The sequence below is a fragment of the Hippoglossus hippoglossus genome, chromosome 7 (genome assembly GCF_009819705.1).
Source record: "Hippoglossus hippoglossus isolate fHipHip1 chromosome 7, fHipHip1.pri, whole genome shotgun sequence".
Lineage (NCBI taxonomy): Eukaryota > Metazoa > Chordata > Actinopteri > Pleuronectiformes > Pleuronectidae > Hippoglossus > Hippoglossus hippoglossus.
Window position 1 is genome coordinate 12431107 of NC_047157.1, and position 17145 is coordinate 12448251.

General features: G+C 41.2%; 3 protein-coding genes across 8 annotated transcripts; 1 reads left to right on the forward strand and 2 right to left on the reverse strand.

The window, feature by feature from the left end:
• Positions 1-1835: 1835 nt before the first annotated feature.
• ppp1r3da (protein phosphatase 1, regulatory subunit 3Da) lies at positions 1836-3875 on the reverse strand. Of its 3 annotated transcripts, none has more exons than XM_034590526.1 (2): positions 3793-3875; positions 1836-3127 (listed from the first exon to the last, which is right to left on the reverse strand). In XM_034590526.1, exon 2 carries the CDS (start codon positions 3097-3099, stop codon positions 2179-2181), a length of 921 nt encoding a protein of 306 aa, XP_034446417.1. In that variant the 5' UTR covers positions 3100-3127; positions 3793-3875; the 3' UTR covers positions 1836-2178. The 3 variants fall into 3 exon arrangements, with proteins under 3 accessions (XP_034446417.1, XP_034446415.1, XP_034446416.1); XM_034590524.1 differs by lacking the exon at positions 3793-3875 and adding an exon at positions 3433-3576; XM_034590525.1 differs by lacking the exon at positions 3793-3875 and adding an exon at positions 3244-3406.
• fam217b (family with sequence similarity 217 member B) lies at positions 3589-7690 on the forward strand. Its single transcript, XM_034590518.1, has 4 exons — positions 3589-4409; positions 4500-4599; positions 4721-4785; positions 4892-7690. Exons 1-4 carry the CDS (start codon positions 4303-4305, stop codon positions 6321-6323), a joined length of 1704 nt encoding a protein of 567 aa, XP_034446409.1. The 5' UTR covers positions 3589-4302; the 3' UTR covers positions 6324-7690.
• Positions 7682-15958, reverse strand: ttll9 (tubulin tyrosine ligase-like family, member 9). 4 transcript variants are annotated; one of them, XM_034590521.1, is made up of 14 exons: positions 15799-15958; positions 15285-15331; positions 15117-15209; positions 14924-15035; positions 14621-14806; positions 14478-14546; positions 14299-14389; positions 14085-14125; positions 13902-13989; positions 13658-13716; positions 13344-13540; positions 8651-8764; positions 8277-8401; positions 7682-8091 (listed from the first exon to the last, which is right to left on the reverse strand). In XM_034590521.1, the coding sequence occupies exons 1-14, from the start codon at positions 15826-15828 to the stop codon at positions 8021-8023; spliced, it is 1323 nt and encodes a 440-aa protein (XP_034446412.1). In that variant the 5' UTR covers positions 15829-15958; the 3' UTR covers positions 7682-8020. The 4 variants fall into 4 exon arrangements, with proteins under 4 accessions (XP_034446412.1, XP_034446411.1, XP_034446413.1 ...); XM_034590520.1 differs by having other exon boundaries at positions 14924-15038; XM_034590522.1 differs by lacking the exon at positions 15799-15958 and adding an exon at positions 15609-15741 and having other exon boundaries at positions 14924-15038.
• Positions 15959-17145: the final 1187 nt, after the last annotated feature.

A 17145-nucleotide genomic window follows, 5' to 3' on the forward strand; every position in this document is an offset into this window, starting at 1 on the left:
TAAAGTTATCTAGCTTGGAATTTGCATGTAATCCTTATTTAGTGTAATGGTTATGAATAAATATCACTTAGTGGTAATTTCCAAGGGAATTCATTTGTTAAAAAAATGTTTTTATAGTCAGCTCGTCATTTTTCCCCTCTCGAAAAAAGCCATTTTTTGTTTGTCTCTCCCAAAGTTGTCAGTGATGCAGGGAGACTGTGCCTTCGCTGGACAAGGCTCACATGTCCCAGGAACGGGTGGACCGAAGAACAAGTTCCCAGCTCCATTCTTTTAATTTTTAGGACTTTTTCATTAACGATTCCTTAATTTTTCACAAATTTTAGAGCCTTTTTATAGGGTCCCCCCATGATACCTTTTTTTTTCGTTTTATGAGACGTTGTATAGGGGAAAATAAAAGAAGAGTACTTCAATTTGCCGTGAATTGTTGTACTTTAATATATTTTGATGAGAAGTATTTTTTATCGGGTATATTATATCGGGTAAAATATACCTGACGTTAGAGATGGTGTTCCTAACTGTTCGTTAGTGTTCTAGGGTTAATGGAAAAGGTGAAAATGTTTCTCTGGCATCCCTCCTGCGTTTTAACCAATGCAGACATGTTCTTCTGTACTGGATGAATCCACTTTAACATGAATAACACTGTAATATTGTTATTCGTGTTAAAGTGGATTCAACATTTTCCATCACCCTTGGCAGCACTGGTCTCCTGACAGTATAATCATCACCTTTAAATGAAGGTGGTCATCATATGTTTGTATCATGGTTGGATGAGGTTGAGATCAACACTTAGGTCAAGTACAGTCTGTGTTTACCATGTGATCACTGCTGACCAAGCACCGCTGCTGTTCATATATGAAGTGTTATGAAATTGTTATTGTGACAGGTTATAAAATGTGTCAGTGGTTTCTCCCTCAGGAAACCTCACGATGAACATGCTGACACATGGAGAGCTCTGTTGTAATTATAATGCTGGCATTAAAACAAGTATTTAACAGGCTGACCGTGTTAGATAAAAGGGAGACGGGGGATTTCAGGTTGAGTGAGAGAGTGCTTTCAAAGATTTAGACTACTCTACTGTCAGTTAATTAAATCACAGACAAGTAATGGTATACTAATTCGTTTTTATGCTATAGTTATTATTGATATTATTTTTGTATTCTTTATATATACATATATTTACATAAATATATTACTATGTACAAATCATGGGAAAATATATAATATTACTTTCACCATTTCAACCCTTGACCTATATAGAAGTGTAAGTCGTGACCAAATAGTACAGTGAATCAGCTAAATTCATGTATGATTACATTTGGATTAAACACATTAACATTTTTACATGCTGGCATGCGTGATAAGTTTTAACAAGTTTCCCCTTGCATCAATACGTGTCTCACTCAGCCGAGACAGTTACACTTCTGTCAGAGGGTATCAGACGGAGTTGGGGATTTTGTTACTTCACTGATGAGGTCCTCTATGAAAAGAATATCACTTTACTGCAGAGCAGCTTATTCCAATTTAGCTGACAACATAGATTAAAAAAACACTGAGTCACAGAAGCTAGTGGAGTACGGCTGAGCGGTGGGACGTTCACTAACCCTAACCCTATATAAATGATAGTGCTGCATATAAATACAAGTAATAATACACGCTGAACATTATGTGCAATTGTGCTTTATTATTTAACAAACTCAGAATTAATTTCATTATTCATTTAAATACATTAAATTATATCTATTGCATGGTTTGTAGATTTGGTTTGACAAGACCCAAAAATATTTAGGAAAAAATATTATAGGGAAACTCCTGCTTTGTATAAAAGTTGTATTTTGCTTTGTCAAATAACCACCTGGAAGTGCTGTCATTTCAGTTACACTGAATATTTATGAAGCACTCTGTGGGTGACATCTCCGTTGGATGTTCCCCCATTAGAGTACAATTTGAGTCTAAATAGCCAGGAAATTCAGTGCATCAAAAACAGTAAAACAGTGGCACTAAAGTTACTATCAGGTGTGAGTGCACCAGTGTTTCACTAAGTTTATTTACAGTTAATCTTGAAACTAACTTGACTCAAAGAGATGACAAAATGAACATTATGTGACAATGCAGTTATACACCTGAAACTGCTCTTGCTAAAGTGCTTCTAAAAGGTTTCTTAATGGCTTTATGGGCGTCCTAAATGAAGTGCACCATGCTATCCTCACATTCTTTAGGCACAGTGAGCTTGTAGCTATGGCAAACCAACTTATAATTCTCGCCAGCATTGTTGTCCCAGTATTCCTCCCCACAGGCTTTGTACTGAATGGCAAACTCTAACACTGCTCCTGGCTGCAGGAACGGAGGAACAGGAAGGTGGAAACGAAATGTATCACAGCTGTGTTGGCCTCCTCCTTCCCACGCCTTGGTGATGGTGGACACCCACGAGGCCTTCGTTTCTGTGCAGCTCTTCCACTCTGTAAACGAAAAGCGAGCCGTGACATCTTTCTCAAAGTCCAAATTGACGACCTGGGTGATTCCGATGACACCCAGTTCAAAGCAGAACACCCTCTCCAGACACACTTTCTGCTCACAGAGACGATGCAGGAATCCCGGTTGGTCGCCAGGTTGCTCGGAGAAAACCGGCTTCATGTACGGCAAGGAAATCTCCAGGTGCCTTCCGTCTGCCAACTCTGCAGCCATCAGCAACCTAAAGGTGACATGATGCGGCACCGATGGATCCTCTCCAGATCTGAAAAGTCGGATGTCTTCCAGGTCGAGCCCCAAAGAGTCGACGAACCGTACGCCAACATTCCTGCATTCTTTCTTCCTCTCTGTGCTGGATGGCAGGGAGTGGGAGCGTTTTCGGATGATGGGTTTTGGCGTGGGTTCACAGAAGAAGCTGCTGTGGAACTCTTGGTCCCTTAGCAGAGATGACACTCTGGGGCTTGGCGGGCGGATGGGAATTGGCTTCTTTGTTGCATTAGGTTTATCTGCTTGAAGCATTCCAGTCAAGTTGATAGTCATGCAGGGCCTTGAGACGCCATTGCAGCTGGAAATCTGTGGCTCAGATTTCGTCAAGGGAATCCTCTCATGTCCTATAAACCACCTTCGATCCATGATCTGTAAGTCCTGGTGTCCAGCTCACCTATGAAGAAAGTTACAAAAAGCTCCATTTACTATCACTAAGTCACATCCATCCTCAAAATGTCTTTCAATCAGAGGCATGTCGACCCAGCTGTAACTTCAGTGTCCTCTTTTAACCTAACATGGCATGGTGGTGTGCTGCAAATCTGTAAGAACAAGCAAAACAGGGTTTGCAGGACGGGGGAGTGGGCGTGTACCCTGTGAGTACGTGCCTGCGCGCACACAGCTCATCTCTCTCCCTCTCTGCGCGGTTGCAACATGACTTCAAATGCACCTCATTAAAATTAGACACTGACATCACCTCACCATGTAAAGATGTGATGCGTGAAGCTGCAGGATGTAGCCTAGGTTGCCTCCATTTGAGGTTGCTTTTGTTATGGCTGCGCGTTTCGGTGCGTGATGGCGTCTGCGAGCGCGTCACCGGATATGTAAACACAGAACTCTGCAACACACACATGCAAGACAATACAGCGCTGTCGATGGAGATCCGCTAATATCAAAGCAGGAAACTGCGCACGGAGCGGAATATTACTGATGCATCGTGGGAAACCGAGTGAAATAAGACACACTGTTCTAACTATACGCATCATCTGTCGTTTGTGTGGGTCTGGAGTTGCGCTCTCTCCTCGGTTGTATTCACTGTTCATCAGAAGCAAGTGGACTCACCGAGGAGCGTTTGCAGGTTTCCTCTGCAGGAGCGACTGGGGGCGCCTGAACTCCGACTCCCATGATGCACCCGTGCAACGCTACCCTCACACGAGCTGCGAGCCAGTGAGCAGCAGGTAAACAAACCAATCTGACTGGGACAGCGAGCCAAGCCGAGCGTCTGCGCTGTTTGACCGTCTTGCATTTTTAATCGCGGCGAAGATGACAGTCGAGAAAGACACGCATCTGCTGTGAACAGTTTATTGTGAATACAAAACAATCGCTGCGCTGTTACACACGCGGCTCGAGGATAAAAAAAACCCAGGACGAGATCAACCTGCAGCGGAGAAGCGACCGTCGACATCTGCGCATGATGCACTGCACCACTTTTGAGAAAACCGGTATTTTTAGCCTCATTCTCCGGATAGAGTATCTGATCCGAGATGTCGGTTGGGTTCTTTAGCCACCGTGTCGTTTGAAATTGCGCTGGACTCCCCAAACAACAACATCCCCACCTGGCGACCTAACAACATGGGGCCCATCATGCAGGAACACACAGCATCCACGACACTCAAACGCATCGTCGCCAAAGAGAAGATTCGGGGGAAAAACACTGAAAATAGCGGACCAGTAACCAGGTATTCCTAATTTTATGCATGCAGTTAATGGTAAATTATATTTGTCATGTTTTGTCTCGGACTGACAGAGCCCTGTCATGTTTTCCACAGTTCAAAGAAAGGTAACAAGATGAAGAAAGCAGTGAGCCAAATGAAAAATGGCCTCCCAGGACCAGGTCAGGATAAGGACACAGTGACCACAGTGCAGAAGGCGAGTGAATGCAAATTTAGTAAATCTAAAGAGGCATTCATATTATATCTTTTTGTCTTTTGATAGGAGGAGAAACAATGTCAGAAATTATATAACAATTTATATAATGATTATTTTACAGGGTGCACAGTCAAATGGTGGAAGGGTCAAATGTGGCTCTTCACGGAACACAAGCAAACTCTCCAGGTATGTGTGGGAAAGAGTGCACGTTCTGACTGAATGATTTGCTTCAGGTACACTAAACCCTTAAATCCCCAACAGGCATTTCTGACACTTCTCTGCCTCTTTGCAGCCCTGAAGACGGAGAATCGAGACCTCCACTCCGCAAACACTCATCTGTGCAGAGGAAGGAGGAAAAACTAGAAAATCAGCGCATGCCACAGTGCGGCAATGAGCTACAACCGAATCGTGCTGGGATGGGGAAAAATCGGAGAGCCCTCTCCCTGCCCCTCTCCCCGATATCGGGGCTACGACACATGCCAATGCACCCCCTAACACACTCCCCAGCCCCCACCCCGGAGGCACTACAGAGGCACTACAACCAGAAGGATGAGGACACTGACAGTGCCAGTGATCTGTCAGACTCAGAGAGGCTGCCTGTGCTGCCCTCCCCCTGTACCCCCTGTACCCCTCCTCACCTCAACCTGCGAGCAGAGGTCATCGACAGTAATGACTTTCCGCCGGACATCCCAGGACCCCATGGGACTTTTGGTGATGAAGATGAGATTGAAAAACCCAGCTACAGTTACCAAGAATTTCTGCCTCCTCCCTTCAACAGCTGGAGCCTGAGACAGCTGGCGGTGTTTCTTCATACAGAGGGCCGTGGTGCCCCCCGCCCCAAACCCGTAGGGAGCTTGGAGAAGTACCTGGAGAGGCTGCTGCAGCTGGAGTGGCTCCAGATCCAGACGGTGCAAGCCGAGAGCAGTCGTCCACCTGGGACTCGTGCGAGGCCACAGAGCTTCCCCTCTGCCACCACAGCTCACCAACCCAGGCCTCACACAGCTCCCCCATCTCGACTCAACTCCCCTAAAGGGTTGCGGCAAAGCCAGCGAGCCTTCCCGTTTGCACCTGTTAACAACCCCCCATCACCTGCCTCAACTCAGCACCAGCTCTCCCGCTTTCCAGTTTGCCCTCACTGTCACATTCGCTACCCGATGTGCAACGGAAGCTGCTCTGCCTATGCCTACCAGCGGCACTCAAGGCTTAGCCCACTGCTTGAGCGCAGAGCTGGACCCGGGGCACCGGCGAAACGGAGCAGCAGCGAAACCCGAGCACCTTCCACCGACGGCAGGAGCCCAGGAGGACAAGGTGGGGGTGGAGGAGGAGCCCAGACCCCAGTTAGCCCCTCGGCCGGAAAGAGTCATCTCAGGCACATGCAGGCCGCAGGCAATGCCCGAAAACAACCCCAGGAATCTGGGACAAACCCAAATTGTAGAGGTCAGGTCAGGAAGAGCCGCGTCAGAGCCAACTCCGAGACAGATGTTAAAAAGGTGCCCGGTGACATAAAAGGAGCCAGTGCAGATAAACGCGTTTTAACCGCAAGTAAAAGAGAGGTCATCACCTCTAAGAGAGGGGAGAAGGAGTGGCAGAAAGCAGAGGTGGGAGGTCAGGCCACTAAAACCTCCATGAAAAGAGCTGCTAAAGAGCCACCATTGCTCTCCAAAGCCCCGCTCAGTAATAAGCAGAATGTAAAAACAAAAAATGTGCACTTTGTTGCAAAGTAACCCGCGTAGATCTTCAGTGTAGTGCTTTTACTCACTAGTTACTTTGTACAGGAGCTTCAATCTATGCTTGCTTTCTGTGTAATCTGTGCAATACTAACATGTTGTAACTGTTGTACAGCAGTCTAAATCAATCAGTGGTGTGCAGCCTTTAAAAGGTCAAAACTATCCAGACACAGAGTAGCTAGAATAGAGATAAAATCACATTTATGACACTAGAACAGAAGTATATACACTGTGTTTATTTTCAAATGTACAGTAATTCTATCATCAGGCTGTGTTTTGACACAATGTTCATTATGAACCTTAACACAACTAATGATTCTAAAAAAGACAGCTCTTATATAAACTAAACCCTGTTGCACTGCATTCATCTCTTAATGTGCTACTGATATTGAAATAAGCATTAAATAAGCATCTATTATACTGTCGGACAGCTTCCAGCATTAGTAATCCATAGTGAAGTTTCACACAAACCATTACATGTTACTCATTTAAGACGACCGTAGCCGTTACTAGTGGAGTTTTTGATGTTGGAATGTATTTGTTTTCAAGGCTTTCACATTACTTGATGTTAAAATATTTTCTTTAGTGCCTCATCATTTAAGACACATATTCAGTTAAAGCATCTTTGGCTGAAGAGAAGGGGGCACAGTGAGTGGTGTGTACTGCAGTAATGTAGTTTGTTTCAGATATATTTGTACAATTGGTTTGACATGTTCGGTTACAAGGGCTTTTCATGTTTGAACAGCTTGATAACAAACTGTATTTTGCATAGAGCTGAGCTCTTTATATCATTGAAGAAGATGGTGAAATGTTTGCTACGAATGTAAAAGCATATTTTTCCAAATTTTATATGCCATAGTTATATTTATGAAACGTGTTGTGGTTGACTTGTTTTCATCATGTTCATTCTTTTGTTTACATCATGCACAGAAAGAGAAAAAATATTAAGTAAAAGAGCTGAATGTATATTCTTGTCTACTGATGCTGTACCATTGTCCATTCTGAGGATTCAGTGAAATTCTAAATGCATCATTAATGTTTGGCTGGAACAACACTTGAAGTCTTTAGAAAACCATGTTTACATTAGAGTGTCTCATGTGTTTCTTGTGATTTACCATGTGCAAAAGATTAATTAGAACACTTCGGCAGTGTAAGTGACATCTATCTAGACTGCACCACTTTACTTCACATTCATGTAAAGTATCAAAGCCATAGATCAGGGGCCGGGGGTGGCGCTGGTATTATTGATGTGTACGCTATTGACACGCACGCAGAAAGATTGTGGTACGTATTTTCTCAATGTTGAATGCAAGTATTTGTAAAGCAAAGAAATAAATGTTTTGCACACAAGGGGCTAAACCATTCACAACTGTCTTTGTTATTGACCCAAAGCTACAATCCCAAATATTACAAATCTCGTGGTCATTAAATCAAGCTAATAACTGAATTCACTAGCAAAATATGTTATACCTATATACTTTTCTTTGAACTCTATAATTAAAAGAATTGAGTAGTAGAAGTAGTTTTGACACATTACAATTTTATTAAGTTTAAAATCTGATCCGATCATCACACTGAACTTATGTTTTTGTGTTCACTGAAGGCTTTCTACTCTCAAACACACACACCTAGATGATGACAATGTCTTTCCTCCCAACTCCTATTATAGCTGGATATAGAGATCATGAGAGTGATCACATCTTCTTCTGGACTGGAAACGGTTTTAGTAGCGGACGAAGCTGCTTCTCTCTGTCGTTCACACACCCTGCAACAAAGAAGAAGTGTAAGTGCAGTAATTAGTAATATTAGTCATGACAAAGGCTTCCCCACATATCCTGTGATCAAACACAATAGTTTTCATTTTGCATGTAAACTTTAGCTTAATTATATCTCAGGAATGGGGCGCGTCACTGCCTCAAAAGGTTTGCATTAGCAGCACAGTTCAGTTACCTAAGTGTGTGTTGGCAGTGAAACACGAACTCCCAAATGTTTCGAGGTTGGTATCCTCTCTGTAGACAGGGCCATCGTTCCACATGAGATCGTAGCCACCCACCCTTTTCTCCTTGCCCGTCAGCCTAATGAGATAAAAGCAGTTCGAACTCAGCAGCAGCAGCGTGGCAGCAAGATGAAATGACCTTTCTACCTGTTGGATGGAAATCACCTTGTGATCTGTTTATCAATGCTTTATGAAATAAATAACCTCTGTAGTTTATACTTCAAAATGTTGACAGATATCACTTAATATTGTGATTTCTAGAATGAATATAGACACACGTTCTTCCCTGATGATAAAAAGTTAAACATGATGAGAGAGAGGCCTTTACCTTTCCTCCATATCAACAACATTCAAAGTGTCTTCCAGCAGCCTGCACTTCATCTCGTAATCCTCTTGACTACTGGGGGTGTGTGACGGAGAGGCATTCACCTCAATTAACCACCTGCAAATAGATGGAGGGCGATGACATTCACCAGAAATTTGCGTTACCTTTTGAGTCGATATTAGGCCGAACAGCGAGAGGCAGCAAACAGGTCAATAAAGATTGTTAGATGAGGTTAAAAGCTTTGTTAAAAGTGTCAAATGATTGTCTGATGTCATCACAGTTTGATCTGTGACATGAGCAATGACATTAAAGCGTTCTTGCTCTCTTACCTCCCAGACTGGATTATGTTTTCATGCTTCTGGTATTGAATTTTCCAGTTAGCTTCTTTTCCAAGAAATTCAACTCCTACCCTCTTGATTACAGAGGCGTGGAAGTGCTGGCATTAATCTCGGTGTTGGGCCCCTTCATGTCTGCCTTGATTCTGGAATACCATCAGTATTTACTGACAACAACTCACTAACCTTTTTGAACTCTCTGCAGAACCCAAATCAAATGTAGAATATGTGAGCTCATTTTCTGCAGCCTTACAACCTGGACAACAGGAATATTGCGGGCAAAGATAATATTGTCTGGTCAATGATATGACACGTACAGGTGCATTTCAATAAATTAGAATATCATGGAAAAGTTCGTTTATTTCGATAATTAAATTCAAAAAGTGAAACTCATATATTATATAGATTCATTTCACACAGAGTGAAATATTTCAAGCGTTTACTTCTTTTAATTTTGATGATTATGGCTTACAGCTAATGAAAACCCCAAATTCAGTATCTCAGAAAATTAGAATATTGTGAAAAAGTTCAATATTGTAGACTCACGATGTCCCACTCTAATCAGATAATTAACTCAAAACACCTGCAAAGGTCTCTAAGTCTGGTTCAGTAGGCTACACAATCATGGGGAAGACTGCTGACTTGACAGTTGTCCAGAACACAGTCACTGACACCCTCCACAAGGAGGGTAAGCCACAAAAGGTCATTGCTAAAGATGCTGGCTGTTCACGGAGTGCTGTATCCAAGCATATTCATAGAAAGTTGAGTGGAAGGAAAAAGTGTGGTAGAAAAAGGTGCACAAGCAACAGGGATAACCGCAGCCTTAAGAGGATTGTGAAGCAACGGCCATTCAAGAATTCGGGGGAGATTCACAAGGAGTGGACTGAGGCTGGAGTCAGTGCATCAAGAGCCACCACGCACTGACGTATCCAGGACATGGGCTACAGCTGTCGCATTCCTCGTGTCAAGCCACTCCTGAACCAGAGACAACGTCAGAAGCGTGTTACCTGGGCTAAGGAGAAAAAGGACTGGACTGTTGCTCAGTGGTCCAAAGTCCTCTTTTCAGATGAAAGTACATTTTGCGTGGAGAGGCACGGAATCCAAGTTGCTTGAAGTCCAGTGTGAAGTTTCCACAGTCAGTGATGATTTGGGGAGCCATGTCAGGCGCTGGTGTTGGTCCACTGTGTTTTTTCACCAGGAAATTTTAGAGCACTTCATGCTTCCCTCCGCTGACAAGGTTTATGGAGATGCTGATTTAATTTTCCAGCAGGACTTGGCACCTGCCCACACTGCCAAAAGTACCAATACCTGGTCTAATGACCATGGTATCACTGTGCTTGATTGGCCAGCAAACTCGCCTGACCTGAACCCCGTAGAGAATCTATGGGGTATTGTCAAGAGGAAGATGAGAGACACCAGACCCAACAATGCAGACGAGCTGAAGGCCGCTATCAAAGCAACCTGGGCTTCCATAACACCTCAGCAGTGCCACAGGCTGATCGCCTCCATGCCACGCCGCATTGATGCAGTAATTCATGCAAAAGGAGCCCCGACCAAGTATTGAGTGCATATATATATGAACATACTTTTCAGAAGGCTGACATTTCTGTATTAAAAATCCTTTGTTTTATTGGTCTTATGTAATATTCTAATTTTCTGAGATACTGAATTTTGGGTTTTCATTAGCTGTAAGCCATAACCGTCAAAATTAAAAGAAATAAACACTTGAAATATTTCACTCTGTGTGTAATGAATCTATATAATATATGAGTTTCACTTTTTGAATTGAATTATTGAAATAAATGGACTTTTCCATGATATTCTAATTCATTGAGATGCACCTGTATATTGTTGTGTCAGAGTGCAGAGGGCCTGAGTGACCTCGGTTGGTTGTAGGGAGTTAAAGTTCAGACAGATAGGACCAATCTATCAAGAACAGTTTAAAATGAACACTAAAGCTGACAGGTAGCCAGTGGGGGGAGGAAAGTAAAGGTGAATTATGCTCACATTTTTTGGGAGCTAGTCAGGAACCTCGGAGCAGCGCTCTGCACATACTGCAGGTGTGAAAGGGAAGACTGACTGACTCCCATGTACAAGGAGTTGCAGTGGTCCAGGCGAGCACTAATAAACGCAGGGATTACTTTCTCAAAATCTTCGAATGATAGAAAGGCTTTTGCTCTTGCTAAGGCTTGACGTTCCAAATAGCTGCCTTTCACAAGAGAGTTTATCCGTTTATCAAATTTGAAAACAGAGTCAAAAATTACTCCTAGGTTCCTTGCCTGCGGTTTCACAAAGGGTGAAAAAGGGCCGAGCTTCCCACTCAGAATATTAGTTTGTTCATGGGGGAGAACCACCTCAGTTTTGAATTCATTCAGTTTTCGGACATCAAGGCCTTAATGTCCTGGAAACAGTCAAACAGAGGCTGCAGGTACTGAGGGCTTTGGCATTTTACAGGGAGGTACAGCTGGGTATTGTCTGCAAAGCAGTGGAAGGATACTGGAAGAGGAGGGGAGCAAGAACAGAGCCCTGAGGAACTTTCCAGCGGAGGGGGGCTAAGGAGGAAGAAGCATTCCCCACCCCGACAGAGAAGCGTTTGTTTTCCAAATACGCTTGAAACCAGTTAAAGGCTGTTCCATGGATCCCAACTCATTTTTCCAGCCTCCTGTTAAGCAGTTTATCATCTACTGTATCAAATGCAGCGCTGAGGTCTGAGAGAATTAAAATATCACAATCTCCATTGTCTGCTGCTAAAATCAAGTCGTTGTGAACTTTGAAAAAGAGCTGATTCAGTGCTATGATGTTCTCTAAAACCAGATTGAAAAGCCTCAAATAATTTGTGTTTAAAAATGGATAAAGTTGCCGGTAGACAATTTTTTTCCCAGAATTTTGGATGAAAACGGGAGTTTAGAAATGGGTGTAAAATTAGATAAAACATTTCAGGGTTTTTTTGGAGAATTGGCTGAATCACTGCGTGTTTGAAGCAGGAGGGGAAACAACCAGTTAAGAGACAACGGTTTATTATGGAGAGGATGCTATGGCCCACAGTGTCACTTTTATGGCTGAGTGAAAAGTTTGTAGATCTCTATATTATTGACGAAAAATGGATTCAGCACCTTGGTATTCTGTTAAACTTTAAACCAATGTTAAATAGCTAAATGTTATTTTATCTATAAGACTCTTTATTCTTTTTAGAAACTATAGTTGTGAAATTGCTAATAGATACATCCTATTACAAATAGGATATTTGCCATCTACCAGTGTTATACTCAAATTTCAAAATGCTTTAAAATATTTTTTAAACATGACTTGTTTTGACTTATTGTTAAATCAAAATAATAAAACTATAGTACTGTGTACCAATCAAGAAGTATCCTATTTTTGATTAATTTACTACGTTTACTTTGAAAAAGTGAATAACAGGTTGATAACTATGATGGGGACAACTGTTTCATTGAATGCATTCATTTATGTATTTGTTTCATTTTGAATGTAACATGTGCTGCTAAAGACATTAAATAACTGGCCACTGGAATGTCATAATCTGGAATTATTATAAATGCATATAAAAATAACACATTATGGAATGTATACACTAAGAGATACTTGCCATAGAATATATATACAATATTATGTTACATGAAAATCTGTGGGCAGTGAGATGAGACATATTGTTTAAAAGGAATTGAAATACTTTGAAATGTAATTTAACATATGAGACTTTTTTAAACACAGTGTTTCAAATAAAAGGAAAAACACGCTTTACATCCAGTTAGAACATACTTTTTCTACTCCTGTGGGAAGCCTTGTCCCATTCATCTTTGCAACACTGTTTCTCTTCATCTTCATTTTCTCCTAGATGACAGGTTAGATTGGAGATACCAAGTATGAAGAGGGGAGGGGTGTCAAATGTTGTAAAGATGTATTTTGTAAGGGGGTTGTATTCAGGCCAAGCACTTCTAGCCCAATTACTCAGCATTATTCACTGACTGTGTGTGGTGATACCATATTGACACATGCTCTAGAGCCCTGTTGCGACAGTTAACACATGCAAGTGAAAGAACAATACAATGTATTGTGTATGGGTGTTATTATTTACAGCAGTGTGCAATCACGTATTGCACACCTGTTAGTTTTTCAGATACACAGTTGTGCGTTATGAGGATATTTCTAGAGGGGAACACTGGCAGATTTACTGCTTTGTTTTGACTTATCCATGATCTGTAGTCAAATGTACCATTTTTGCTTGTCAGGACATGTGCTTTTCCGTGCTTATTTGTGAGCATGCATGCCTGAGCAGCACATGTTTGCCAGTGAAAATATGTGGCGGGTGCCGTGCGGACACTGTGTTTATGGCCACTTACGGTTTGAGGTTCTGATCCAGCAGAACGTCGTAGCCGTAGAGCTCGAAGCAGTGTTTGTCATTTATAATGACCTTTTGTACACTCTGGAGACTGCGTACAAAGATGTTATCCATCTCTTTGAACAGGGTATCTACCATCTCTGTGCCGTGCTTTGCAGTCAGGTATCTTCGAAGCTGCTGCATCTGCCACTTACATCCCTACTTAGAGATAGATAAAACAATGCAACAATATATAACATAGAATCACTAAAAAGAGAGACATTTCTTACAGGAAATATATAACATTATATCATGTGAGGTTCTTTAACTGCAGACCTTTTCAGGATCGTAGTCAGGTGCTGTTTTTTGAACAGCCACATTGGTGAGATGCATATCTGACGAGAGGCATTAAGGAGAATTTGAGAAGTTTGCTGCAGTAACTATCCACGAGGATGAGCCTCAGAAATTATGTCACACTGAGCTTTTAAAAACAAATCTTGCTTGAGCCCTTTGTTCAGAGAATTGCTGGTATTAGAAAAGAAACTCTCAAATGTCATGACACCAACAAAAAAAAAGATACACTTGTCATCAATGGTCCTAAGAGAGAAGCGGGTGCTTGAGAAGCGAGCAAAGCCATCTCGATACAGCCAGGCCTTCAAGGGAACATACTGAAACATACAAAGAAGCACACACACTGAGTCATGCATTAAGAAAGACTTACATTTTGTGTCAACTTCTGTGATTTACAATGCTCAATACATACTGATGTGACCAGAATGTAGATCCTCAGATCAAATTTCCTGGCTGCGGAGACAAAATGTATAAAAAGAACTGAAGGGAGAATTTGTAACTCTTCTGTTTTGGTCATGAATCCTCTTGGTCCCAATTTGTCTTTTTGTCAAATTAGTTGTTAGAACATTCAATGATTGTTCAAAATGGAATTTACAATAAATTGGATTTCTCATCCAGTTTGTTACCATTAATTAGGTAGGGGTTCTCTATGTAGCGTTGTGCCACGTAGCTTTCCACTTGGGCTGCATCCTTCTGCTCCTCTGAGCGGGGGCCATCCTGTGTGAGCACAGTGTTTTCAGTCTGAATGGGTTTGTTTTAGTCATTGACTATATTCCCAGTTATTCATAAAACCAGCACACATTACCTTCTTCCAATCCATGATGTCTTTCAGTTTCCTGAACAGAAAAATGCCTTTCCCTTGTGATTTTGCCACCTAAATAAACATACCAGTTAATTTTAATGAATTTTTTTTGCACTGGAAAACATCTGCAGTGTGCGTTCACTAACTGGCTTCATGATCCAGATGCTGCCAGGGCTTCTTTTGAACTCCTCTACAAGAAGATGATACTCGCTGGGCAGTGCAAAGGTGCAGGGGAAGAAATCACATTTGGATGCCTCCATGTGGCCAGCATCTCTTTCAAGGTTCTTCCTGTACCTTTTGAGGTTTTTCACCATGAGGTTTTTGCGAGTCAGCTGTAATATAAAACAAAAAAAATATATATATATGCTATGTCACTTTTGATTTGACTATTACTGCTAATATATCCAGGTTACAGTTTCGTACAGCAGGCTGGACCGATGCTACCTCACCTCATAATGGTTGCGAAAGTGGTTTACCCTCACATGTTCCTCCATGTACGAATGATCAAAATTCTCCCTGAGCCAGCCCACGTCACACCAGTTGAAATCCCAATCGGCATCACTGCGAGAAAGAGAAAAGACAGCAGATATAAACCAGTGAAGGATGCTGGTGTGAAGACGAAACAAGACAACCCATACTCACTCTTTGACTTCAACCCAGCCAGGTCTTTGGTGCAGGACGTTCTGTATGGTGTTGAGTAGTCCGCATTTGAAACGCACACAACTTCTCGGCTCCCTGAGGAGACATTAGAACATGGTGTTAACTGTGGTTCTGAATGAAGGTTCCCAGCAAATATATAAAAACACCCACCGCTCCTCGACTTTGCCACAGTTGTATGAGCATTTGTATCCAGGCGTCTGCAAAGGTGGAGAAAGCAAACCAAGATTTAAATCCCAACAATCAGAAGTTCAACATTATTATTATTATTATTATTATTATTATTATTATTATTATTAATATAAATAGTAGTAGTATTAGTAGTAATATTAATAGTAATAGTGTTATTATTAATTGCACTTTACAACTGTAAACCATTCATCAGTTAGCAACTCCTCTGGTTCCCTTATTATTAAATAAGTTTACAAGCTAACTCCCAGTTTATGCCTCTTATACCTTTATTTTCCAACTCCTCACCTACTTCCTGGTCATTTGCTATTTCTTCCAAAAATGGTTTAAATCAAAATGTCTTCCCTTACTAGCTTAGGAGTTTTCATAAAGTAAAATGTAGCTAACACGAGCTAAGGTATGCTACATCACATCCATATCTATTATCGTGTAAATAGAAGGACTACAAACATGTCCGCACATGGCGCCGTCTCTTTACCTTATTCTTTGCCATGGCTGCACACACCATGTAACGATAGCACGTCACTGTGGTTAATGTTATTGTAGTTAAACTATAAAATAAGTTTAGTGGAGTTAGCAAAGCTCCGCCACAGTGGCTACAATGCTAGGTAGTGGTGTTTGACAACAGCCGTTACCGTGGTAACTGCACATGAGCCCGTCAAAGGGGAATTGTCCCAGTGTTGTTACCGTAGTGAAGCCTCAAACTTTATTTATAATATAAGTAAAGACCCGATGACCCATTACGCTTGTTACTGTGTGTCTGTTTTTTGTTTAAAGTGATTTAGAGTAGTTTCGATCGTGTTTGGAGAGTGTCTAGTTTGTGGTGCAGTTTACTATTGCATTATTTTTTTTAAAGATTTTAAAACATTATTTGGCTTACCCCTCATTTATAATAAATGTGGAGACAACATCATTTAAATGATGGAAAAACTATTTCCTAATTACAAATCTATATTTTGTTGTTATTATTAGGCTAAAAATGTATCACACACATTTGAATTTATATATTTTAAATGATACTGTCTGCATTTTGATTTAAGGTAAGCTTTCTTTCTCTCTTGTTTTTTTTCTGATTTGCTTATACCCATCATCACTCCTCAACTTTACAATCACATCACCACTTTGTGGCGCCAAAACCTTGAAAAGAATGACACTTGCAGCAAATGTTTATTCATTCCCTTTATTGGTATCCAGCAAAAAATATATCCTGCAATTAAGATGTCAAATCATTTACCTCTTTGTATTATCTATGATAACATCTATCAGTAGATATGTCAAGTTAAATTTATACAGCTTAAAGTTAAAATTTAGCCAAAATATGTGTTCACTTTGGAAATGCAAAGATAAACATAATCCCCAACTTGATCCCTTACTATTTCACCTTCCAATCAATGCTATATTCTGACATAAATCATCAAAACTACGGCAAGATAATTAAATTGTATGTAATATTATTTATATTGTATTATCATTTCATATTAATGCTACAAATGTGCCCGCCAATAGAATAATAAACGTTATCATTTACATAAACAACTCAAATTTTTATGGATGCATTTTTGCACACAGTGAACTTTTCTCTATAATTTTCAGTGACAAAACATGCCCGAGGGACAAATGGCGCAGTGATTGCACATAGTGATTTACCATGACAAGAAGATTACGAAAGAACAGTCTGGAGTGGGGAGAGATGGATCATACTTCAAGTCAAGTCAAGTCAGGCAGAACGTTTTATGTCCCCAGAGGGGCAATGGGTTGTGCAGCAGTAATAACCCAAGATCAAAAAAAAGCACAAGGCAATTAGAAACAATGATACAATATAATA

Excerpts from the sequence above, each read along its gene's own strand:
- ppp1r3da (XM_034590526.1), bottom strand. The coding sequence starts at position 3,099 with ATGGATCGAAGGTGGTTTATAGGACATGAGAGGATTCCCTTGACGAAA.
- fam217b (XM_034590518.1), top strand. The coding sequence starts at position 4,303 with ATGGGGCCCATCATGCAGGAACACACAGCATCCACGACACTCAAACGC. Across the intron at positions 4,600-4,720 it reads CAGTGACCACAGTGCAGAAG|GGTGCACAGTCAAATGGTGG; the intron begins GCGAGTGAATGC and ends ATTATTTTACAG. Across the intron at positions 4,786-4,891 it reads AACACAAGCAAACTCTCCAG|CCCTGAAGACGGAGAATCGA; the intron begins GTATGTGTGGGA and ends GCCTCTTTGCAG.
- ttll9 (XM_034590520.1), bottom strand. The coding sequence starts at position 15,828 with ATGGTGTGTGCAGCCATGGCAAAGAATAAG. Across the intron at positions 8,765-13,343 it reads CTGGATCAGAACCTCAAACC|GTGGTTAATTGAGGTGAATG; the intron begins GTAAGTGGCCAT and ends ATCTATTTGCAG. Across the intron at positions 8,092-8,276 it reads CACTGCCAACACACACTTAG|GGTGTGTGAACGACAGAGAG; the intron begins GTAACTGAACTG and ends TCTTTGTTGCAG.